At 38.4% G+C, this 27,541-nt stretch overlaps 1 protein-coding gene across 3 annotated transcripts in view; it reads left to right on the forward strand.

Moving 5' to 3' along the window:
• KHDRBS2 (KH RNA binding domain containing, signal transduction associated 2) overlaps nucleotides 1-27,541 on the forward strand; it is a 410,517-nt gene that overhangs the window by 227,901 nt on the left and 155,075 nt on the right. For all 3 annotated transcript variants that reach the window (XM_067468040.1, XM_067468036.1, XM_067468041.1), the window contains exons 5-6: nucleotides 26,111-26,238; nucleotides 26,657-26,852. In XM_067468040.1, coding sequence (XP_067324141.1) covers nucleotides 26,111-26,238; nucleotides 26,657-26,852 — 324 coding nt within the window. The remainder of the gene's footprint in view (nucleotides 1-26,110; nucleotides 26,239-26,656; nucleotides 26,853-27,541) is intronic.

A 27,541-nucleotide genomic window follows, 5' to 3' on the forward strand; every position in this document is an offset into this window, starting at 1 on the left:
TTTTGTTTTATCCAGTCCCAACAGACTTTGGAAGCAAAACAGGGTCAGCTCAGCTTAATACTTGGATGAAGGACCACCAATCAATACCAAGTGCTGGAGGATATGTTTTAGAGGGAGGAACTAGCCAAATCACCTCTGAATATTTCTTGTCTTAAAACCCTATGAAATTTATGAGATTTCTATAAAAGACCACACATCTAAAACACAGGCACTTACATTGATCAGTTACAAATAAGAGGTCCCTAGAGCTCAGAAGCATCCAAAAGGGCATGCACACAAAAATAGTCTCTTGCATCACAGTTCTGAGAGCATACGATTCCCTAGTAAGATTTACTGAAAATCCTAAGCGCTTATTATAATTAACATTTCTCGTCACTAAACATGGGTTTGAATAACTATGGATTTTGAGTATTGATTTATTCACTCTATTTATATTCCACCTTTCTCTACCCCGAAGGGGCCTCAAGGCGGCTTTACAAATGGCAACTATTTGATGCCTTTAGAGAACAATTAAATACATTTAATTCTTCTCTACACAGTGAGGAGCCCCCAGTGGTTCAATGGGTTAAACCCTTGTGTTTGAATCCAGGGAGCAGGGTGAGCTCCCTTCTATCAGCTCCAGCTTCCCATGTGGGGTCATGAGAGAAGCCTCCCACAGGATGATAAAACATCTGGGCATCCCCTGGGCAACGTTCTTGCAGATGGCCAATTCTCTCACACCAAAAGAGACTTGGAGTTTCTCAAGTCACTTCTGACACACAAAAAAATCTACACAGTCATATTAACTATGGAAACAAATATGGAATTTACAACCTATAAAACCTATCTTACTAATGATTTTGATACCAGTTTCTTGGTGCTCTGTAACATGCATTTATCTTTGAGGAATGACATTTTCATCATACAAAATCAATTACTATATTATTGTTGCATTATATCCCACTGCTGTCTCCCTATTGAGACAACAAAAGGCTTACAATGTTTAAAAAAACAGTGCATTTTAAAATTCACAACAGCAGAGTATACGCATATTAGAATAAAATTAAATAAACCATTCAAGGAAAACACCTTAAAACACTTAAAAACCATTGAAATAATCAAATATCCCCTTCCCCCGGGGTTTCTCTTAAGAATTTTCTTCTTCAAAAGTCTACTATCAATCAAAATATGATTGATAAGCAGATATTCTTTAATATCTGTTTGAGATAACTTGCAAAAATCAGGAAGCTCAGCTACTCAAAACCTCTAGACTGGATATTTCAAAAATAAGATGGGAGGGGAGAGATCATAAAGTAGGGTCACAAAGATTACTGACTATTCATTTTTCCCTCATTCTGAATGACACTTCTTGAATTTTGCATACCAGTTGTGTCAGCAATTTGAGGAAGACCTTGTTTGTACCCCTGAGGTCTTTAGAATATTTTTCCTACTATTTGCATGCCAAAAAATGCAGACACAAGTCTATGTATTTCTCCATATATTATTAGGGTATGTTTGCTGATGTGTTTAGATATCTGGGGAAAATCTATTTATAGATGGAGAGACATGTACATATGTAGAAATATCAATCCTTAAAGTAAACCACTAGAAGATATGGATATTATACTAAGGCAGTAGAGCTTGTGATCAAATTAAATGTTGGCTGTACCTATGATCCACAGATAAATTAGTCTGAAGAATAGAAATTTACAATATGCTGTAATCAATGGCAAGACCTCAATTTCCTTGCATCTTCCTAGTCTAGACTAGATTCTTTACCAGTTCTTTTGTATGCTTTAGATCAGGCATGGGCAAACTTCAGCCCTCTTGGTGTTTTGAACTTCAACTCCCACAATTCCCAGTAGGCTGTTAGGAATTGTGGGAGTTAAAATCCAAAACATCCGGAGGGCCGAAGTTTGCCCATGCCTGCTTTAGATGCTGAGATGAGCTGGACTTAAATTCCTTCATTAGCTTGTGAATCAACAGGTTTGCATTGAAAACTGATCATAAATTCTCCCACTAGCTAACTTTAACTGAAATCAATCAACGCTAGAGTATACAATTTAGAAGGGAAAAAGCTGGGAAGAAACATAGTGTCAGAATCCAGACGCCCTTAAAGAGCCAGACACAGAGATAAAGTCCAAAAAAAGTTTATTAAGGCAACAAAAAGGACTCGGGGACACTTACTTCAGTGTCCCTGGACAAAACAAAAGGTTTCAAGCAGTTTGCAAGGCAAAAACTTAACTTGGCAAATAATCCGGATTAAACCGGCATATAATCTGGGATAAACAAAAAGTTGAGCAAAACGCTCCAAAGTCACAGAGTTCAAGGTATGCAAGTAAACAAGGTGGAAGAACACAAAGCCATAGTCCAAAAACAGTCTGAAGTCAAAGGTATTAGAGTCCAAAAAGCAGTGTCATTGTTCAGGCAGTCCAAGGTCAAGCAGAGGGGAAGTCAGCATTTACGGGAATCCAAAGCCAGTTGATACACGGAGAAAGCAGCAACCTGTAATTCCAGGAACCAACAAGAGAAATGGCAGCGACAAAGACCCAGGCATGAATCCAACACTTTGCCTCCTGCAAAGTCCCATTACTCCAGTGCCTACATTTATCTTACAACTCATTATCTGTTGATGAGCTGTCCTCCACCCTCTCCTCATCGCTATCAGCTGCTCTAGCCTCCACAGCTGATCGCCAACGCCCCTCTCGCCAGCTTTTCCATCTCTTATCAAGACTTAGGTCTCCCCATGTATCACCAGATTGCCAGTCCCCAGAAAACCCTTCAAAAGTATCGCTGGACATCTCTAACTTCTTCCACATGAGTCCAATCCAACCCATCCTCCTCCTCGTCACTACTCCCAGACCCATCACTCCCAGTGAAACCCATAAAATCTTCTTCTTCAGTTGGAGCAGTAAGTATATCATGGATCCGTTTCCTCTGACGCTCTTCATCAGACTCCTGCTCTTGAGTAATCCGTTTTACACCCCTGCTTTCATCTCCTTCCTCTTCCATTTCTCCTTCTGAGAAACCCTCAAATGAGTCATCGTCTGTAGGAGACATGAATATCTCCCTTACTCTCTTTCTTTGTTGCTCCTCATCCAAACTTTGAGCACCTCTCTTCCCTCCTCTACTACTCCTATCATCAGTGGTAACGTTACTAGGAGACTCAACTACAACACATAGGGAATAGATAGTAAAGGAGGAGTCAGATATTTTGCCTTGTGGATGAAGCAGACAGGGAGATTTGGAAAAGGTGTGGCATTTGTGTTGTATAAATAGGATACACATGAAATATTTATTAGCAATGACACTTTATGTTCATCCAAGGGAATTTGTACAAAATAATTATAAAAGAAAGACTAGATACTGTACAACCTAATGTGAATTGTGCAGCAATTCTAAAAGTTAGAAAAATCCCAGGTTCACACCTAAGTCAAAGTTTGCTGTTGACTTGTTTATTTGTTTCAGCCAGAAATGAGAGGCAAAACTATGGATAGTGTTGCATACAGAAAATGACTGCAAGGAAGTTTCTTATTACTATAGTTGACTACTTTCAAAGTATTCATTGTAAATAGGAGTAGCAAAACAGATGTGAAGTTCTAGTTCCAAGTTATCAAAACCCATAACATGCGAAACCCAGAAAGCATAGACTGAGCTACAGGGCACCTATTGTCACCAGCAAGTTTGGCAATAGGAGGGAACTGGCTGGAAAGGATTGAATTCGGCAGATGTTGCTGGAGTCATTATACAACAATGACATCCTGACATAGTGTGTTTCTCAGTAATATGCCTGGTGGCACTATAAGATGCCTGTGGAGCCTGTAACTGCCAAAGTACATCATACTTTTCAGTGCTGTTGTTACTTGCTTGACAGCTCTTGAATTTGTAGTAACTTTGTTCCTTATGTCTTGTTTATTTGCTCTCTAATAGTCGGAACACCATCTGTTCCTTCTCTCTACATCTTCACCCCTCCACTAGCTCTCTATTTTCAACTTCACAATGCCACACTCTTTTGTTTAAAGCATAATCTTCAGCAGTCTCTTATCTTGAGAATATCGCTGTAATAACTAAAATGGTTCCCCATCATGGCCTAGGTAGTCAATTTGAAAACATGTAGAAAAGCATTGAAAACAAAAACAAATGACATTATCTCATACTCTAGTGGTTGGACAAACTTCACTAGGTAGCTCAGAGAATGGAGTTATCTTCATCTTAATGTTCAGAACTTGACCAAAGTTGACATCAGAACAGACCCTCTAGTCTTCCTCTAGTCTTCATCCTTTATCTCTCATTTGGTATAAGCTTTGCAAGCTGCTGAAATTCATATAATCAGGTTATGAAATCTGTCAATGATACAATCTAAACTAAATTTTAGTTATAGCTTTTATTACTAGGAATTTTAATTCCTAGTAAGAATTGATATTAAATATAGATTCCTTAACAATGTTCTGATAGGATATAGTGAGTTCACTTGGAGCCAGAATTCTCTAGTGGTAGATGACTTAGACCAGGCTCTTGTGTTTGAATCTTTGCTTGAATATTTCTGCTCATTGGGCAGCCTACAACATGTTCTTATCCTATCCTATCAATTTTGCATTACTGGGGTTTTTGGAAACCAGTGTGTAATGAAATGTCTTGGAAATAAGACCAATGTCTAAATGTGAAATTCATGTATGTTTTATTTACAGCTTATTCTTATAGCCTAAAGGTAATTTTATGCACATTATTTTAAATAATTGTGTGCCTGAAACAAAGTTTATGCTCATTGAACCATCAGGAAGCAGGGCTATTGCTATCTCAGGCACCCACATGGACATTTTTGAATTTTGGAGTATTTTGGCTTTTGGAATTCCAGATAAGGGATACTCAACCTATATTTTATTCCAATGCCAGCAAGATATTTCCTCCAGGGCAAAATTTCTGTGTTACATTCCCTGTCTCCAGCAGCAGAGGAGACTAGGAGGGAGGAAAGGATGCTGATGATACTCTTGGACAAGTAGTTTGTACTTGCAGACTTTATCAATGCTAAATAGTATCACAGTATCCAGATAGAAAATTCAACAGATACATCAAAATTTCAGCAACTTGACGGTGATATTACTTCAGGTCAAAGAAGTACATCCAGTGTAGTACTAAAAAGAAAAGGAGAAAAGGTGGTGTCCAACTGCTTGCAAATACATTATTCTGCAAATACTAGCAGAACAATTACAATGTTAGTATCCCTTATCTGAAACGCTTGGGACCAGACCAGAAGCATTCAATTTTTTAAATGGAATACAATAACTTTTTGAGATAGTTCCTCATATTATTTATTCAGTAATTGTGTTGTGTATGAGACCCAAGCTTGGGGAGAGTCTGAATATCTGTGAAACAGTAGGAAAACTATTTGTCACCATCCTTCTAGTTCTGTCTTCAAGATTCTAGAAGTCATGCTCATTCTCCTCCAGATCCTCAGTGTTTGCGAGACTGGTGAGAGACTAAGGATCTGAAAGACAAAGAAGCTATAGGACAGGGGTCCTCAAACTAAGGCCCGGGGGCTGGATGCGGCCCTCCAAGGTCTTTTACCTGGCCCTCACTCAGGGGCAACCTAAGTCTGAATTGACTTGAAAGCACACAACAACAACAACAACAATCCTATCTCATCAGCCAAAAGCAGGCCCGCACTTCCCATTGAAATACTAATAAGTTTATATTTGCTAAAATTGTTCTTCACTTTAATTATTGTATTGTTTTTAAGTGGTTTTGCACCACAAATAAGATATGTGCAGTGTGCATAGGAATTAATTCATATTTTTTTCAAATTATAATCCGGCCCTCCAACAGTTTGAGGGACTGTGACATGGCCTTCTGTTTAAAAAGTTTGAGGACCCCTGCTATAGGACATGAGTTGAAAATCATTGGGTGGTGGCAAAAAGGTTTTTGGATTTATGGATAAGGGAGGCTCAACCTGTATGGAAGATAATCCAAATAACAATGAAGTTGTGGAGGCGTTTCTACAATGTTTTAAACATAAGCTTGAATATTAGATATGGTGTTGGAAAAACCACTTGCACAGAGTTTGGCACAAAGGCTTGCCCAAGCACTGTCAAAAAAAAGTTGGCCATGCATAAGATTTTCTGCAATTATCTCTTGCTATTCATCTTCTCAAAATGCCGTGGAAGAATGATTAATATGTTTTTGCATATATATTTAGCAGCACACAATTGTAGTGTCATTTCTTCTGAATAAAAGCTCCACTATGCATGATGCTAATATTTGTCAGATTTTAACCATCTGATTTACTCAATCACCCTGATCGTTTAGTTCTACTAGCTTTACAGAGAAATACTTGGGAGGCTTTGAAAAGGAGAATCACTAACATTCAAAGACAGTGTAAATTACAGGACACTTTTATGTTGCCTGTTAACACTGTCGGGCAGTAGCCATAAAGTGACTTTGGCAGAACTATTTACAACCATATTTAAAATGCACAATTTAGCCTGCAGAGAATAAAAACACATTTATCAGATCACCCTCAGCGTTTCAGGCTCACCCTCATTTTCTTTCTGTTGTTTTTGGCACCCTATTGGGAAAGTTCACAAAATGATTGCAGAAAGCTTTTGAATTACTTTTATTTAATTGCAGATCAAACGGGTCTGCTAAAGTGATATCAAACATTATCTTTACAATCACAAAAAAAATGTCCTTCTCATCTGAAGAATGAAACTGCTTACCATAAAAACTTTCAGTGACCTTCCAACATAAGGTTTAGTGTGAATGGAGGAACAGCTAGGTCTCAAGAGAAGTTACTTTTCTATTGCTAATGAAGTTGAAATTTTATTAGCTCCTTATTCCTCACAACTGCAATAAGGGAAATGGTCTTTGACTGCATTGAAATCCCTCCATGCCATCTTAAGTGACAGCCTCTTAGAACAGCCTCCACGTGGGTTGGAATCGTCATCTTACCATTGTGTTTGATGTTACTTCATCTTAAAAGGATCCTGAGAACTTTCTTATACCCATTACATGCATTTTCCTTCTCCCTTTTCTACAGGAATTTTCCATTTGCTTTCCCATCACATGGTAGAGTGGAAGTTTCTCTCCGATCTCTTTTTTTAAAGCTTCTCAATAGAGGAAGTACTTTATGAATGCATTTTAAAAGACTGAAAATAAGTTATCCAGCCCAAACACAACACCTCTGAGAAACTTGGGATATACTGAAGAATGGAAGGTTTCCTGAAAAAGGAAACTTTCCAGTACAGCTAATTAGCCATACTTTGGCATTGCAAACAGCAGTTAAAAAAATAATTTTAAAAGTATTTACCACTCTGTCTGCTGTCTTTAGAGTAATGGCAATAACTGCATTTTTAGGGTTCTTTTAAGAATTGCCCACAGGATAATGTCACAGAACAGAAAGAACATAGGAAAAGAAAACAATTTCCATTGCACCTAAGTTTCACTGTTTTAGACTATCTGTATGCAGAAGGAACCACCTGAAGTTGATTCCCAAGCAGCTTTAAAAATCTATCATTTCTACACTTAAAATCCTTGCATTTCTACGCATGAGCTAAAATGGGGAACCCATGGGAGGATCTTGCATCATCTGATAGGATCCATGGGCTCTGTGTTTTAAATATATAGAAATGCTTTCCAAGGCACTGTGGGATGAAATCCTTAGAAAGAATGTAGATCTGTGACTCTAATATCATTAACATTTTTTCTCTTGTATGATTTCTAACATCTTTGTCTGATGAAGAAGATAGAGAAGCTTCAATTTATTTATTTATGCTTTCAAGTTGGTCCAAAAAAAAAGTATCACTGCTTATGAATTTGGATTTTGTTGCATTTTGTCATAGTATGTATATGACAAATCAATGTTTCTAATTTTTTAATCTTGCAAGGACAGAAATATTATAAAACACTCTTAGTTCCTCAAAGGGAATGCCACCACTTCTTCTTTGTACAAAATTTATATCATTGTCTGACTGGAACAAAATCATGTGAAAAAATAAGCCCTTTGTCCAGAACTTCCTTTCTGGTCTTTAGCAACTTATTTCTTCTAAGCCATTTGGAAAAGTTCAGCTCTCAAGGAAGTTGCAGATACCAGCTTGAATATCTGATAGGGTTCCTATAGCTTTAATTGTTAACATGTCCTGGATTAGGAAGTAACTTGAACATTGGACTATGCCTCTGGAGACCAGGGTTCAAAGGCCCTCTCAGTTATGGAAACAGAAGAAAGGAAGGGCAAATTTCCATTGAACAAATCCTCCTTCCACCCCCGCCAAAAAAAAACCAAACATGATAGGTTCACCTTAGGGTTGTCATAAGGTAGAAACTACTTGGAAGGCACACAACAATCATAAATTTCAGTCAATTTGGAACTTCAACACATACCTCCCCTCCCTAAAATAGTTTTGAGTTGCTTCATCCCATCCACTCCCAACATGGCTTTTTACTGGCTCTTTGAGAGTGTGGAGATGCATGAAGAAGCATCAAACCCAGTTGGTATTTCTAAACACATAGCACACAATGTGATGTTATTGTTGATCAACATTTACCAGTCAACTTGGAATTTAGCAATTACTGGAAAGCCTTCTTGTTTGTGGCAGGTTCACTACGAACCTCCCTCTCAAAGGATGTTGGCATGTCACCATCTTTGTCAGTATTGGAGCACCCAGCTGAAAACATTTATTTGTGAAAGTCTTTAGAGGATAGGCTAGTGGTATGTTTCATATATTCTATTTTATGTATCGTTTCCTTGTCTAATATTCATACATTAATTCCTTATCTTCGAATTTTTATTAGGAATTATATGGACAATTGTTCTATTCATTTAAATGAAATTTAAATGTGTTTATGTATATATTTATATTTTGTGGTACATCAGAGGGTTGATGTGCACATTGTGAGATATCTTGGACTCTTTATGATATAAATAAAATAGAGATGTTATGTTCACCAGGGGCCCATCTGCACTGCTATATAATGTGCACCCAGTCTAATGTGGAGTAACCCAGGGTAAACCTACACCTAGGTTGAGAAAATACCTTCAAAGATCTGGATTTTCAAGGAAGATCCAGATCTTTGCAGGTATGGTATCTGCAAGTATGGGATCAGGTGTGCCATCCATGATCCCAGGTGGCATCACCACAGCCATCCCTGGGTTCAAGCTTCCCTTTCTAAGCTCTGACACATTATCACTGCAGGTGAAAAAGAGAATGGACAGCTTCCAAGAATAGTTAAGGGGGCTTTCTGCTCATTTTGAGGACACAATGAGGGACAGCCAAAACAGCGTCAGCACAGGTTGGTGTATGACCACCACCTTGCAAATGCAGAGTTTTGACTCCTTATCCGAGGCAAAAATGCAGCACAAATTTTAATGCCAGTTCACGCCACCACATTGTGTCCGGTGTGGAAGTTGCCTAAGAGTTAAACTATGACACTTTTAAGGGCAGTGAAGTAATTCTTCCACTTGGAAAATATCTGAAATAAGAAAAGGGCTTTTTTAAGTTGGGTGGTTTTTCTGAGATGGGAGACACAGACAAAATGGATATTTAAATAATAAATTTGAAAATAACTCATCAACATAAGATCCTATAGATCCTAAAATAGGATAGAAATATTAGCTGGCATTCATTAGTGCCATTACTGTTTTCTAATATGGAATTATAGCTCTATATCCCCTATAAGACTGTGTACAGTGGTCTTATTTTAAAACTGCCTAAATGCAACCCATCTTACCTTAACCTGCAATATCTGGATTGGGCAAAAGAGATCTGTTAATCTGGTTGTCAGCTGAGAAGATAATATTTCCTGTACTCTCCAGCAGAGAGCAGACTGCCACAAGGACCAATTGCCATCCTTTTCTCAATCTAGCTGTTGGACTTGCCGGGGCGGGGGGGGGGGGGGGGCAGAAATGTTATGCATATGTAACTAAGTAGCTGGTATGAAATGCCAGCTGTATCTTTAAAAAAATCAATTAATCAATTGGTTACTCAAAATACTGCTTACAATTTACAGCAGTCTATAGGAGTGAAGCACCAGAAAAATGCTGCACAACTACTGCCAAAGTACCTTTGCATTTATGATGACTAATCAATAACATTTTAGGAAAGGTTTTCCATACTGTTTGTGTTTGGCTGAAGAACAGAATCCATATCTTCATCTTATAATTTTAATACAGTTACTAATAGGTACATTGGAAAAGTGCCTCTTATACCAAAAAATAATGAGGAAAGCAAATCAAGCATTCACTTTCAATCTGCACCAACACTTCATGTTATATTGAATAGAAAGAAGCTATAAATAGCATAGGCTATGTATCTAGGGTAGGCAGGCATTTTTCTAGAAGTCTCAACTGGAGTTTAGAAAGAATATATATATATAGAGAGAGAGAGAGAGAGAGAGAGAGAGAGAGACTATACATGTTTGCTCAGCAGTACATCCCATTGAACATAGTAGAGGTAGAGACATAATGAGCAAAGCCAACTACATCCTGTTTGCAACCTGCAAGTATATCTTGCACTCTTCCCCACTAGCTGGAAAAAGTGGTGATGTCAGGGGGGGGGGGGGAGGGAACTGAGCAGGCAAATTTAGGAAACCTTGGACTGGCTATATTGCACATGCTCTCTCTTCAAGCAGCTCACTGCTACGTTCCAATATCTGCTGCCTGGAAGAATTGGCAGCAGATGTAGGGATAGGGCTGGTTCCTTTTTAAATAATAGATAAAATACAGTACTTATATAGACCCATGGCTAAGTGGACCCAAAGTATTTGTTTGGTATTTTTACTAAAAATTCTAGACTTATACATGAATATATAAAGTAGAATGTCCACCAATATTGAGAAAAGAAAGAGGCTGTTGAAGTTAGTGTCTTCAGGTGGGAGTATACACATAATTTAATATGGTAATTCATTATCCGGTCCCTTTTTCTGTCAGTTACAAGAGCAAACTGCTGATCTTAGCAGCCAACTAGCATTCTTGTAACTTTTCTTTGAAATGCTGTATTGTGATTCCCAAGTATGTTATATAGAACAATGACTATTCCAACCACTCAGCCATCTTGCTAAAGTGCAGTAACCTTTCAGCAACTCCCATGATAGTTGCATAAATTCTCATTAGACTTTTCTGAAAGGACAAAGGTTCATGAGATGTAAGATTGTAAGTAGTCCAATTATAAACTCCTGCATTGTGTAATGAATAATAATGTGCAGGATTCAGCCTTTGTTCACAGGTCAACTGAATCAGATTAATCCCTTCCAGGTAATTTCAAGGAGCAGTAAGACATTGAAGGAAGAGCTTGAACTTACACATTGGACCCTAAGACCAACACTATGACTATAGATGTATCTATATTGTAGAATTAATGCAATTTGACACTATGTTAACTTCTATGACTCAATGCTATGGAATCACAAGTTATAGTTCTATAAAGTCTTTAATTTTTTTCTTCCAAAGAGTTCTGGTGCCTCACCAAACTACAGTCCCCATGATTCCGTAGCATTGAATATTGGCAGTTAAATTGGTGTCAAACTGCACTAATTTTGCAGTGTAGATGGACCCTATGACTATCTCTTCTTGGGCTCCATATACACTGCAATATAATACAGTTTCATAATGCAGTTAAACTGCATTATGAAACTGCATTATATGGCAGTGTAGATGGGGATGGGGTTTGGAGTTACTTTCACATCAGTGGGCTGGTGAATGTTAAAAGAGCTATCCAAGTGACTTGGCCAACTTTCAATTAAAATAAGTTCCCTTCAATTAAATTTAAGACTAATCCCTAGAAAGGATTTACTATTTTGTTAACTTAAAGGGTACCAGATACCATAGATTTCTTTTGTTCACCTCATCAATGACCTTGTCTTTGCATCCACTGCTCAAAGGGCCCCTTTAGTGGCAGACGCTACACCAGTGGTAGGAATCTAGTAATACTTCCTCTAAGATGCTTTGGCATTTTATGAATTTCATAAAATACAAAATCATGGGTCCCATGACACTAAAGAGTGTGCAGGCAAAGGAAAAGGGGTTGTTTTGTTTTAATATCAACTTTTTAAATAAATAAGCTCTATTTTATAGGCTGGAGTACCTACAAAAGAAAATAATGTGGATAGCATGTTGAAAAGAAATCACAGCTATCACCTACATGCATATCTTCTACACTAACTTTGTGGAAATATTCAAACAATTGGCCAGCCAAATGCCAAAAATTCATTATCCAACATCTGTTTTAGGAGGCACTTTGCCATATCCAAAAGGATGACCAAGCCACAGTTTACATCTAAGCAATATACTAAATTTCCACATTGGTAAGTGCTGTTAAATATATCTAGCCATTCAAATCATCAAGCTTTTCAGAAGTGCAGCAGCAGCTTCTCTCATAAAGCTTTCAAGTCAGTGTACTAGTTGTCACCCAAGCATGAAAAAGGAATTGTTTCTTCATGAAATTCCTTGGTGTTTTTATATTCTTTTCTTTTTTTTAAATGCAGCACCATCCCATTTAAACATCCTTCCCATTTCACTACGGAGGCTTGAAGATGCATTGCGTGGTCAGTGTAGATTCATTGAACTACATTACATGAATCTACACTGACCATATAATGGCCATATACTTGTCTGCTTGCTGTTTAGTTTGGATAAAATATTGGGTTTTATTGAGTAAATACTAGGATGTTGGCACTAGAGAGACATGATCTTAGATGTGGTTGACATGGTTACCTGTGGTATGACAAAGTGAAAGTGAATGGGATTTTTAAAAATCTTTATTTTAGACAGACATGCTCTGTTACAAATACGGGAGAGAGATTAATCTTTTGCCTGAGAATGCTAATTTAGGTATGGCAGATCACCAAGTTAAAAAAATACATGTGGGCACAAACTTTTCAGCATAATATAATGTTAGACCAATGGGTTTTTGTTATGTCACAATTTGAAAGATTTTTTTTAATAAGTGGGGTCTTTCTACCATATGTGAAGAACATGTAAACAAGCCAAGAAATACTGGATTCTAATACATAAGGCGATCCAGAAAGTTTAGAGGGAAAATATCCAGTTAAAATCTAAGAGTTTTCTACTTGGCCTGACTGATACAGATGACTATGATAGACTGTTACAATATTTGATCACAGCACCCAAATTGCTCTATGTGCAGAAATTGAAGAACTCAGCAGCACCAACACCAGAAGTTTGGATGATTGAAATGATGGGCATGACTGAGATGGACCTGTTTACTAAAAAGAAAGAACATTGGAAAAATGTTGACTAGAAACCTATTGATCACTTTTTGTACAAGGAAGAAAAGAACTTGCCACTTTTAAGTTTTGAAGAATAATCTGAGGTGGGATTTATTTGAGAAAGAGTCAACATTGAGGCCTAGAGGGTGAAACTTGTGTTATTTTCTTTTGGCCACATGAGAATAGATTGGAGGTCATTTACTTTTTCTTTTCTTTTTTCTTTTCTTTCTTTTTTCTCGGCACTTTTGTGTTTCTACTCTATATTTATTTTCTTGATTCACTTTTTAAACATTGAATGTAACTTTTTAGACCTCACAACCTCTGAGGTTGCCTTCCAAAGATGCAGGTGAAATGTCAAGAGAAAATACTTCTAGAACATGGCCATACAGCCTGAAAAATCTATTAATAACCCAGTGATTCCAGCCATGAAAGCCTTTGACAACACATTAGCTTTTTAAACTTTTTAAAATTAAGTTCTTTTTAAAAGAACGTAATATTTGCAAAATTCACATGTGTGCAGAAAACAAGATTTTATATGAAGAAATTAATATTTCCAGAATAATATGTTATTTTACATGCATGATCAATCCTATCAGGCAAAATAAGAATGCTGTTTTTAAGCAGGAGTTTTTAGACTTTACTGTTACGGTATAATGAAGAGTGGGAGCCATTTCCTTGCAACACCTCAGGCCTCAAATCTATTGAACTATTTCATAGACAAGTGAAAATGTTCTCTGGCATCTGACATTTATGAACTGATGAGAAACAGGCTTTTGGGAATGGTAAGATTAGGATTTTGGGATGGATGTGGAGTTTTAATGCATTTAATGTTTCAATGTGTAATGGCTTTAATGACATACATTGTTTATTCTTAATTCTTATATTTACACTTTGATATATTTAAGTTGTTTTAATGAGAAAGGTGGGAAAATAAAGTAAATAAAATAAATACATAATTTTGCTAGTTGCTGTACGAAAGAAGATATTAATTTCTTGGATATGAAGCAAATGTTTTGCCCATTGCAGAGTTAAACCTAATAGTATCTCATGTAAGAGACAATAGTTTCTCGTGTAATAACTACAAGATGAATGAACTTTGTGTTGTATGCTGTGAGTAACAAATGACTTGGCAAAACCACATTCCATTTTCACATTTCAAATCAAAAGAGAATCAATCTAACAACCTTGTAATGAAAGTCTGCAAGAATGAATCATTCTTTTACCTAATACTTTTTTGTCATGCCAATTTCTACTTATTTCTTTCATCATGGAGATCAATATGATCATTCTGAATGAGTGCAACTATTATAAGTAAAAAAAATCCAAATGATATGGCTTAAATGGATACATTTGGATTGCAGCTTAAAATGTAGGATAAAAACATCTTTGTGGTTCAGACTTACCATTCAAATAGGTATGAGCATGTAAATGCATATTTCACATCATAATTGCATATATAATCTTAATTACATCCAGAAGAAGTTTAAACTGATATTGTTTGTTCCTAGATGACTGTCATGCTCTCTAGAAGTACATTTATAATTTATCGTGATTTCTCATCTCTCCACTTTGCCCATCTGCTTGAATGGCATGGTGCCGACTCATAGATTGGTTTGATTATCTCACTAGAGCGTAAGAGCCAGGTAATGATGGATTTATAAGGGCAGCCTGCAGAACACATAAGTAACAAGGCCATTGCCAAAACCTGCTGCTCTATGGCAGCAGCATCTCAACACTCCTTTTCACTTCTGGTGGCAGTTTTTGTGAAGATGTTATGTGGACACAGGGAAGGGCTGCTAACTGGAGACAGGAAAGCTCCGATGATATGTTTCCACATCTGTCAATTTACCATAAAACATAGTAGTACCACAAGCACAAAACAAGAACTATAAACATGTGCAAAACCAAAATACATCATTTCATCTAAATATACTCAGTGTATATCTCTATATGTATGCTTATGAAATGAGTAATATTTCTAGTTTGATTCAGAAGATTAGAGAGATTCCATGAATTAAGCTGAACTGATACAAGTATATACGGTTTACAGTAGTGTAGGAGGTGTCCCTTATGATAAGAAATGACCTTTATCTAAAGTTTGGAAAGCTTGTCTCTTATAGGACCAGCAAGTATCCCTTATTTGAAGGTTCAAAGGTTTTTCTTTTTTATATATAGGCTGAACAAGATGCTAGAAAAGTCTTAGTTTGGGGGGAAGCAGTTACAAAGAAAAATCTAAGATAACAGAAATTAATATTGTCATTTGGTATTTAAGTAGAGAAAGGCAATCCAAATTCTCAAAGGTCTCGAAGCAAACTCTATGAGAACTGGGTTAGGGAGTTGGATGGGATTAGCTTGGAGAAGAGAAGGTTGAGAGAGGGTATAATAGCCATGTTTTAATATTTGAAAGGTGGTCATATTGAGGAAGGAAGGAAGCTTGTTTTCTGCTACGACACAGAGCAGTGGATTCAAATTGAAGGAAAAGATATTCTACCTAAATATCAGAAATAACTTCCTGACAGTAAGAGCTATTGACAGTGGAATATGCTGCCTTGAAGCATGGTGGAGTCTCCTTCTCTAGATGTTTTTAAGCAGAGGTTAGATAGCCACCTTTTGGCAGTGCTTTGTTTGTGTGTTCTGGCATGGCAAAGGATTTCTGAGAGTGGCCCTTCTGGCTTCTGACACTATGGGTCCCTAATTCTATATCAAACTTGTGAATGGCCACTTCCTGGTTGTAGACTCAGCATGTTAGGTGAGAAGAGAAAAGCACAGTAGGAACAATAGGAATCCAAATTCCTTTTACATCTGGTGGAATGAAAAGAACATCATGAATTCTACAACTTAGCAGCAGAATACATAGTATTCTTGTTATTGTTGTGTGCCTTCAAGTCATTTTTGACTTATGATAACCCTAAGGCAAACTGAGGGGAGGGGTAAGAGTATATTAATCTGTATATGTCCCCTGTGACATCAGCCCCCCTCCCCCAGCACCAACGGCCACTCTGGGGCCAGAATAAAGAAGGGGAGCCGGGAGGACATTGCCATCTTGTCCCCTGTGACATCAGCACCCCTCCCCTAGCAATAATGTAATATTATGTAGTACTAGTGTTATGAATGATGTGATAGTACTATGCTAGTTATGTATTATGTAGTATGTTGTATGTTGTATGTACTTATGACTTGTAAGCCACTCTGAGTCCCCTTCGGGGTGAGAAGGGGGGCATATAAATGTGGTAAATAAATATATATATATATATATGAATCTAACTCCTGGTCTCCAGAGTCATGGTCCAGCATTGCCGGAATTGTAAGCTGTCTTAAATCCCTTCGGGTAAGAAAGGAAGGGTAGAAATGAAGTAAATAAATAAATAATAAAATAAAACCATCATGCCGCATGGGCTCTACACTAAACTGCTGGGATGGGGGACACAGTATTTTATTTTCAGTCTATTTTATTTTTTGTGACACAATTCATCTTTAATTGTGCCATAATAATTGTAATACATACAATTGCCTAGACAGTTTGCAGGCTCAGTGAAATGGGCCCCCAGTTTACAGGAGTCCAAAAATATCTACTGGCAGAGTGCAGAGAGTCATAAACCTTGACCAGGCATACTTCCTCCTAAGATTAAATGGTGGTTGATGGAAATGATCAGCTTGCCACAGACAAAACTGATCCAAATATAGATGTCATTTTTCTCTTTAAGTGTATGCACAATTAAATCTGTCTGGCATGATAAGCCTGTGATGGGGATAGGTTTTTACAGTACAAAGGAAGAGAGAGGAAGAGAACGAGTGTGTATTCTGGCTCCTTAATGAGATGAAGAGGTCTTTTTCTTCAGTGCTTCTATGAATCCTGCTGTGTTCACAGGAAAGAATTTAAGACATTGTTCAAATGAAAACAAAAAGTCCTGGGTCTCCAAAATGTAAAATTGATTTTTAATAACTTCTTGTACCCAAATGGTGTGTAAAACATGTACATTTTAAAATATTTATAAAACAAGTAACTGCAACTGTCATTTTCCAGAGGTGGCATTTTTGTTTTAATGTGTGGTGAATCTGTTCAGTTGATCATGGACATTGGGCAAAGTAATTCCTGAAGAGATTGGGCATAATTATTAATTTAGTCCAGTTCTGTGACTGGAATCATTCAAACAATAAGACTTAAGGAAACCGATTGCTGCTGAAATAATTATTGAAAAGATGATATTTGTGCTTAATATGGGGTGGGTAAACACCTTTACAGCAGAATTTGACACCTCTCCTGAGAGGTAAGTCCTATTAAATTCCATGGAAATTACACACAGCTAAGTGTGTATAGTGTTGCAGCATTAGTTGATCTGGCAGAGCAGGTGGTAAATAGACCATATCAGAGTGGTGGCTTAATTTAAGGAAGTAAATAAAGCCATGCTTTTCTATCTCTTAGCTTTGACATTTGTTGTTCTGTGGTATATAATTTCTGTGTTGTCTTGTTAATAATGATGCTGATACCTATTATCTTTCTTTATTCATTAAGATGTTAATGCAATGCATGTTTGGTTATTATTATTATCTCAATCTATTAAGAATTTTGCACTGCATGAAAAAATTGTGGATGCCCCCTGACACTACTTAAAGATTTAGCATTCAAATTGAATTGAGGGATAGTGCTCTATATCCCACTGGGTTTTTTATTTTCCCATTGGCATTCTCATTCTGTTCCTATTTCTGTATCAAGTTGCCAGATCCTTTTGCCATAAAAAGTCTTTTTTCCTAATATTCCTGTATGTAATTTTGTATTTCAAAACATATATTTCACATATGAGAGTTTGCATATTTTCCATATGATTTTGTGTGCCCTTTTCATGGCTAACAGATAATCAACCTCACACACAGAGTACTTTATTGTACAGGGGAGGCAAACAGGTATTGAAATCCTATCCCATGACAATATGCACATCATCCTGTTGGAAGGCCTCCTCCTTGGAATTAGCATATCATCTGTTAATTATGGGCAAAATCCATCAATAGCTGCCAATCCCATAATGTTCTCATCACCTACCTTGTGCAATGGGTCTATTTCACTTCTGTGCCAGTAAGTGTTGTTTCTCTACTGGTTCTGTTAAAGCAAACAAACCTTGATAGTAATCCTCCCAATCCCTGGCTGCAATTGGGATGTCATGAGAAAATCTCTGTTCCTTTAATATTCCTGTGACAGAATGCCAAAATATAGCCGAATTGTGGCTCTTTGCTGCTAATTCAAGTCCAGACCAAGTAGCAGTAGTGTAATTTTTTTCTTTAATTTTATAAGTTTTTTATATTTCTGTCTAAGAGTCAACATCTTGGTTTGTATCAGGGCTGAGGGGCACTTCAGGGCAAGTCTCATGACTGATTTCAGTTTCTTTCTTAACTGCCAGCATTCAGTGTCAAACCAGGGTGATCTACCTGTCTGATGATTTTTTATGGAAGGTTTAGTTGTTAAATGTTTCTTCAACATGTGGCACAGGTTTATAAATGCATTGGAAACTAGTGGCCAGTCAGCTGTAGGTGACTGGATAGTGGCAGCCCAATTTTTTGCATTCTCTGTTTTAAGGCTATCTGTTATTGCTGTAATATCAACCTTAGCCCATATTAATCTTTTGTTTTGGGACACCTCATAATTGTTTGTGAACCAGCTCTGTATTTAAGCAAAACAATATGTCTGAGAACCACATATGTAGGGCTGATAGGGGTAAAATGTAGGGGTGATAATGAAATATGATGTATATACTCAGCTTGATCAGTTTATCAGTTTTATCATGTCTTATCATATGTATTTACTGTATTATTATAAGTGTCTTATTTTAACTTACTACGTGGAGTGTGATCAGGTCTTGTCAGGCCTTGTTGTTCTGTTTCTTATTGTGATATGGCCTAAGGGCTAATCAATAAAATTACTACTACTACTTCTGTGCCAGTATGCCAACATGAGATGGTGGGATCCTCTCCCTCTCTCCCACTCACTCTTGTTTTTTCCTAAACTCTTTTTTTATTTCACAGCAATATATGCCATTTATTTAACTAACCATTACTGGAACTACAAAATAGCTTTTAAAATTAAAAAAATAGAAAGGATCAGAAGTTCAGGAAACCAGGATTACAAGGGTATATGTGTCAGGGGCTCCATGCACAAAACTCTTAGTTCCTGTTAAGGAACTAGGTATCCAAAAACACAGTTGTAGTAGTCTTCTACTCAAACAACAAAACATAGAGAGACTTTTGTTCTTTCCCAAATAAGCAGGAAGGATTTTCTTTATCTTTTGTTGCAGCAGGGGTTCCAACAGGGGGTATGGAGAACCCATCGCTCCATACCCTACATCCTTCATTTTACCTGGATCTCCATCCCATGGGGGGAATTTTGTATACAAAGTGTATACAAAATATACAAACTTTACAGCTTCTTCTTCCCCACTACTCACAGCACCATTTCTCCAGCACACTCTCCAAACCACGAGCCATCCCTCAGCAACTTTTATCAACCCTCATCAAACTTACTCAGTATAACTGCAAGCTATATACTTCTCACATTGCATAAACCAACATGCCCTAATTACAGTAGCTTAACTCTTTTACAGGTGATTAGGCCAAAGGAATTAACTCTGCTATCACTTAGAAAATGCCATGTAATTTCCAAATCCTTATAGTGTGGGAGTACAATCATGGGACCATGGATCAGTGGATCAGCACAAATGCACAAGTGACTAGAGGTGTGGTAACAAAACTGCTCATGCTGATATGTATCCAGTATTAGCTATTATGCGAGTGACATGACATTGTGGATTTGTGCAATAAAGCCCAAAGTTACAGTACCTGAAGTAAGATGTATTCCATTCTATTGACATTTCTTGAGGGGTATAGTGGGCATGTCTTTACAGAAATGTAAATCTGGGGTAATTCTTTCCCATTCCTGAGTAAATCCAAGTTATTCAAATGGTTTCTACACTTGCTTAATCTGATGCCCAGTATTCCATAGCTAGGATACTGGTTGAACGGGATTTCACCTATTTCAACATTTCCATATTGCCCTTGTACCAAAACAGTAGCTTCCAAGATGACTTGAATGATCTTTAAAGCAAGATGCTATGTCAAAGAGATAAGCAGATTAAAAACACTGAGATAGAAGCAGATATAGTTTTATTACATTTCTGAAGCATATTAGGCATAACTAATATGATTTTGATTGGCTTCATTGAGTCTGCTCTGGCAAACTCTGTCTCCAACAGTAATGACCACAAAATTGAAGTGGAAATCTGATAGTTTTCATATTTTCAGTTCCCTCCTGTGTGATGGGGAAAGTTCCATCTCCTGACATTTGTATGGTTGCAGATAATCCATTCCTGGGTCCTTTCATGCTATAAAATTCTACTTTAGCTGAAATGAAAACATAATATGAAACTGAAATTTGCTATTTAGGTCTTTTTAAAATCCTCAGCCAGATAGTTCTAGTTCCTCTCCAAACTACAAAATCCAGGATTCCATTGAATGCAGCCAGTGAGGGAAAAGTGGAATGATAATGCTATAATGTGGAGCATGAAGCAGCTCCTGGTTTGTGTAGCTTTATTTAGAAACTGTTTCTTGAAACTTTGATGGAATGTGTTTCACATAACCAATGGAATCAAATCAAGTTATTATGCTATTTCAGATTACATCATACATATCTATGAGAACTTTCAAAGCCCCTTCCACACAGCTGAATAAAATCCCACATTTTCTGATTTGAACTGAAATATATGGCAGTGTGGACTCAAATAACCTGGGTTATATGGCTGTGTGGAAGGGCCTTTATCATCTTCTCAGATTTTTTAAAAAATAAAACATGCATGTTTTCCAGAGTTTGATATCAGGAATTGAAACATTTCTGAACTTAATTCTTCATGGTGTAAATTGAACTCAGAGGCTATAAAATGTCTCAAAACAGTTCTGTTTCTTCGTTGACTTCCTCATGGCATGGGCTGTTTCCACGCCAACTCTCTGCCTTTACCGAAGGATGGCAGATGTTTTTGGTGCAACTGTATGTCGTGGAAGCAAAATAAGAATCATACGGAGGCATTTGTCTGCTGTGACAAAAATGCACTGGGCAAATACGTTTCTAATTGTGAAAGATAAAAGCGAGGAAATGTCTGTGGGCCCTTCCACACAGCCCTATATCCCAGAATATCAAGGCAGAAAATGCCTCAATATCTGCTTTTAACTGGATTATCTGAATCCACACTCAGAAAGCGTGGGATTTTCTGCCTTGATATTCTGGGATATGGGGCTGTGTGGAAGGGCCTGGGAAACTTTCTAAGAATCTGCTAAACTTATAGATTGAAAGTTAGCAAATGCCTTAGAATCTTTCTAGTACACCCACAGATACAAAAACAAAGTACCACTGATCCACTTTATAGAGAAATACCACACCTATTCTATGGACCTTATCACATTAAACTAAGGATTTGCCATGCATTGTGATGAATACATGGAGGTCCCAACAGGGGGTATGGAGAACCCATCGCTCCATACCCTACATCCTTCGTTTTACCTGGACCTCCATCCCATGGGGAGAAACGTTGACGCCTGTCTCCCCCCCCCTCCCAATTCCTCCTAAGGCAACATGAAACCTCCTATGTGACCCTTACCGCGGCATGCACTAGTTTCTCTCCTCTTTCACCATGGAGCCCAGATAGAAGTTGATGTCCATCATGAGGAGGGCTCCAAGGTGAAAGAGGAGACGAAGTGGCATATGATGGGTAAATCCACCTGTCTTATGAGGTCGTATGAAGGACATGTTATGCAATTATGTTAACAGAAAATACATTCATTCAGTCTTCTGCTTACTGATTCAGAAGAAGCCCAGAGTACCCTGGGAAAGACTCGGTATGCTGAAATTTTATTGAGAAAACTGTAGCTCATGCCACTTAACTAGGTAATGTTTTAACAATTAACAAGGCAATTTATAATCTCAAAGACAGATGCACCTAGTTAGAAGATGTTTGCTGCTCTGTGACAAAGAAAATTATTTAAAGACATAAATGGTCAAAGATCATAAAATTCATGGGATACTAAAAATCCAATCAGTTCTTTAACAATATAAAATAATCACTTTATATACATCTGTCAAGTGAAGGCTTTGTAAAAGAGTATATGGCAGAGGAAAGGAATGGGAACAAACTGGCTGTCCTATCATGAGACTCTATGCATACTTGTTTTCATTTGTTATATGTATATTCATGTGTGATTAAATGTACATAAGAGTGAGCATAGGGTAGCCACTGGATCACCCCCCCCCCCCCAACTCTGATTGCAATTTGGGAATGTTAGATGTGGTGTAATGTATCAAGATCTGGACATTTTTAGGATAACTACTGTAAGAAGTTTGCACATGAACATATGAACCTTACTCCTGAGTAAGCATGTATGGATTTACACTACTATTCTAAATCTAAATTAAACTAGAACTAACATTAGTTGAACCATCTGTTTTATGCATGGAAATTTCTTATTTCATATAACTTATTTCATATCTTTGTTAGTCATAACACTTTTGATTGACATTTCTTCTTATACTACTATTATTGTAAAACAAAGACTGAAATTCTGTGCCTGCTTGCATAGATGCAGGCCACCTTGAACACAGTGAGACTTCTGAATATAGACATTACCAGGATTATGCTATAAATTGCTATGTTGATGTTCATTTGTTCAGTCGTTTCCGACTCTTGGTGACCTCATGGACCAGCCCACGCCAGAGCTCCCTGTCGCTGTCACCACCCCCAGCTCCTTCAAGGTCAATCCAGTCATTACAAGGATCCCATCCATCCATCTTGCCCTTGGTCGGCCCCTCTTCCTTTTTCCTTCCATTTTCCCCAGCATCATTGTTAGGGACGGCTCGTCCATTACGCGAAGTAAGCGGTCGCAGAACACTTTTTTTGCCACTTGAGGAGCGCCCCCTCAGCTCACAACAGCCCTAGCAGTCCGGGGGGAGCCTCAGCTTTCTTGCCTCGCTGCCAGGCGATCCTCTTCCCAAAGGGGCCAGGCCCTTGAGCCTCACCTAGCCCCGCTCGTTCCTGCTCCACCTGGCCACTGGGTGCGCGAGCAGAGCCGGCGCTCAATCGTTCTCCGTGTTCGATCCCTTCCCCATGACTGGCTCCCTTTCCTGATCCCCCGGCGCTCTCCTCTCCCCAATCCGTGGGTGGGCCAAGGGGCGGAGCCACAGCGCCTGGCCCGCTTCGGGTCTGGAGGCGTGTCAGAAGACCCCAGCATGTGCACCAAAAGTCGCCTCTTCTCCTGACTTTCTCTTCAGCCATTGGGACCAAGAGAGAGAGAGAGAGCCCCTCCGGCTGGAGGTATCTCCCACCTCCGTTCCCTCCTTTGTTTTTGCGTCTACCTTCAGAAAAGGTGGGCATCTCCACCTCTGTCTGTCTGTCTGTCTCTCTCTCTCGGTCCCAATGGCTGAGGAGAAAGTCAGGAGAAGAGGTGACTTTTGGTGCACACGCCGGGGTCTTCAGGCACGCCTCCGGACCCAAAGTGGGCCAGGCAAGGGAGCAAGTGCGGCAAGTGTAGTTACTGGGATGTACAGTTAACCTACAATCAAAGAGCATTCTGAACTCCACCAATGATGGAATTGAACCAAATATGGCACACAGAACTCCCACGACGAACAGAAAATATATATCAATAATTGGTGGGGAGGGACGCCAAAATACTTCTTTGCTTACCGTTGAAAATTACCTAGGGCCGCCTCTGATCATTGTCTTCTCTAAGCTTTCCTGTCTTCTCCTGATATGGCCAAAGTACTTCTTCTTTGCCTCTACTGTCCTTTCCTCCAATGATCAGTCGGGCTTTATTTCCTGAAGTATGGACTGGTTGGATCTTCTGGTGGTCCAAGGCACTCTCAGAACTTTCCTCCAACACCACAGTTCAAAAGTATATATCTTCCTTCGCTCAGCCTTCCCTATGGTCCAGCTCTCACATCCGTAGGGGACTATGGGGAATACCATTGCTTTAGCTATGCGGATCTTCGTTGCCAGCGTGATGTCTCTACTTTTCATTATTCTATCGAGATTGGGCATTGCTCTCCTTCCAAGAAGTAAACATCTCCTGATTTCCTGGCTGCAGTCTTCATCTACAGTAATCTTTGCACCTAGAAATACAAAGTCTGTCACTACCTCCACGTTTTCTCCCTCTATTTCCCAGTTGCTATGGTTTATGGAAATTTTCCCCTAGATCAGTGGTTTTCAACCTCTGGGTCCCCAGATGTTTTGGCCCTCAACTCCCAGAAATCCTAACACCTGGCAAACTGGCTGGGATTTCTGGAAGTTGTAGGCCAAAACACCTGGGACCCACAGGTTGAGAACCACTGCCCTAGATTTTTTGAAAAATAATGTATTATTCACCCTTATATAGCATTCTGGGTTAGTGGTTAGGAACATAATGCTCATTAGGCTTGTGTATTTCGGCTGAACCTCAATCCATTTCTGCTGGCCAGATTCTGGTAGACCCCCGTATCTGTTTTCACGTGCCTCCCAAAAACGGGCAGGTAGCTGGATAGTCTTTTTTGATTCTCACTCGAAAAATGCAGCTAGACCTGGCCCAATTCTGTGGTATTTTAACTTTGAATTCCATTTTGTCTGTAGAGGAAACTGGGTTTAATGATAAAGCTGTTTCTTTCTACTCTAGAGGAGACAGGTGCTACAGGCATATGTGCTCTCTTTCTGCACGCAGCTTTCCAAGGCATTTTAAGGAGGCTTCCCACCTCTCAGGGAATAAAGAGTGATAATAATAATAATAATAATAATAATAATATTTTTATTTTTATACCCCGCCAACCATCTCCCTTGGGGACTTGGGACAGCTTACAAGGGACAAGCCCAAAAACCAATTAAAACATAGAAGTAAAACACTTACCAATTAAAACATCAGATAAAAGCAATACAACAACTGAGAGCTATCCTGCCCTGGGCTTCCTCTTTTTTCTCTTGATTTGCACTCCTGGAGTGGTGCCTCCCCCCCCCCCCACACACACACACCTTTCTGCTTCAGGTTTAATGCTTCCTTGAAGCTTTTTTTGCTTTCTTCTCTAGAGGAGAGGTAACTAGGTGGTGGCAGTTTTCTGAAAATGAGGCATTACTTTTTATTTGGTGGGATTACTATTATTGTTATTAATAATTATTATCTTTTAGAAATATTTTCTGGAGAGGAGGAGAGGAGAAAAAGAAGTTAAAAGGGTGACTCTTCAAGCCCCCAAATGCACAAGTGCACCCTACCCATCCCTCCTGCATGTTCCCAACTCCCAGTCACTCCCACTAAATAAAAAGCATAATGAAAATCAAGGAAAATCAAAAATATTCAAGAGAGAGACCAAGCCAGAAGCCAAGCCAAAAATACACTGAAGCCAGGAAGCAACTGTGATGCCGAATAGGGAAGGAAGAGCAGTTTTCGGCTGCCACGTGGCTCTGTTATGGATTGAAAAATGTGACAGATGGACCCTTGCTGTTATGGCTACCCGGCTAAGCCAAGGAAGTCATTGGCCGAAGGAAAATGGCTAAAATAGATCCATGCACAAGCCTAATGCTCATGGTAATGGAATAAGTTTTCAAATAAAGATGGAGCAGAAGGTGGTGCAACTGATTAGCTGTGGTGAAATGGAATGAGTACTGGCATACTGGCAAGGAAGTTTCATTGAATCCAGTTGGATTTATTTATATGTAAACAAGCTAGCTTCGTAGCGTAACCAGTAATCTTCATTATGTAGCTACAAAATATTTGCTTGCAACTTTGTTTTTAAAAGAAACCTTAAGCAGAGAATTCATTTATAGCTTTTTGAAAATATGTAAATTGTTTTGCATTTTTAAAAAGAGAGAGAAATCAAAGCAGCTGAAGTTGTGTAAATGACAGCTGTTCTTCTACCTCCTTTTGTTAGGACTATAATGATGAAATCCGCCAAGAGCAATTGAGAGAATTATCATATTTAAATGGTTCAGAGGATTCAACCCGTGGACGAGGCATTCGAGGAAGAGGAATCAGGGTTCCACCTGCAGCACCTTCAAGGTCTGTTAGTCTGTCTTTATTTTTCATATATGTGTGTGTATATATATAAACAACTGTACAAGAGCTGCAATCTGTAGTATCAATAACATGACTTGAATGTACAGAGAGTCCACAATTCACAGAAGTGAATGTAACAAAATATGGAAATGTTGTTTATACCATATATTTGTTTCTACTATGTATCTACCCATTCTACCAAGAAATAGAAATATCTGTTGACATCCTGATGATGATATTAAAAGAAAGTATTCCCTTGAGAAGAAAGCTGGAGCTATTGTAACATAGTTGTATGTCTGGTGGGCAAGTACTTTGAAGGCCATGTTCAGATCCCTGCTTAGCCATTGAAACCCAGTGTCACCATTCTCTTTAGCTATTTATCTTATTTTCATATTAAGATAAATGCCTTGCTCTTTCTCAGGGGACGTGGGAATGCAATTCCTCCTCCACCACCTGGACGAGGAGCTCAAGCACCAAGAGGAACTCCTGTGACACGTGGAGTACTCCCAGTCCCTCCTGTAGCTAGAGGTGTTCCAACCCCTCGAACAAGAGGAGCTCCAGCTGTGCCAGGTTACAGGCCACCCCCTCCCCCAGCGCAAGAACCTTATGAAGAATATGTAAGTACCACTTTTCTTAACAAAACAAAACAAAGTATTAAATTTTGGAAAACATTGATATCTTTGCAAGTGCGAATTCAGTTTAATTTCATATTAGGTAACTAACCTTTTGAATATCCCAGTGCTACTGCTTGCACTGTAGATGTGTTCATGGCATGAGTATGGTAATAGATTTTGGACTGAACCAACATCAGAGATGGCATTGGGTCATCTCCAATTCAACTACATCCTGTGCAGACATACTGTGATGTGGGCCTGCTCTAATGCCCATTCTTGGGATTTCCTGGTACACTGTGCATTTATTAAGCCCAGAAATGTAGTAGCTGAAATGATGGAACTAATCACTGGATATAGTTTTATTATGGACGTATTGAATTGTCATTATTTTTCTATAATTGCATTTCAACATTACCCGTGTTTTTATCTCTTTCTGTGTCTTTCTATAGAATAAAATCTGTTTCTTTCAATTTCATATCAAGGCTTAGTCTTTGTATAATCCAATGTATTAATAATACTGACTTTCAAAGTTCACTTTCAGCACTGAGTAAAACTTGTTCCCCTTTGTCACTTTGCATTTACAATATTTCTGTTAATTTTCTCATTAAATATTTCAAAAAATTGAGCATTCCAAAGTACAAGAGGGTATTTACTCTTCCAAGTTTTAATATGATATATTCACCTCTGTGGGA

The sequence above is a fragment of the Anolis sagrei genome, chromosome 1, assembly GCF_037176765.1.
Source record: "Anolis sagrei isolate rAnoSag1 chromosome 1, rAnoSag1.mat, whole genome shotgun sequence".
Taxonomy (NCBI): Eukaryota; Metazoa; Chordata; class Lepidosauria; order Squamata; family Dactyloidae; genus Anolis; species Anolis sagrei.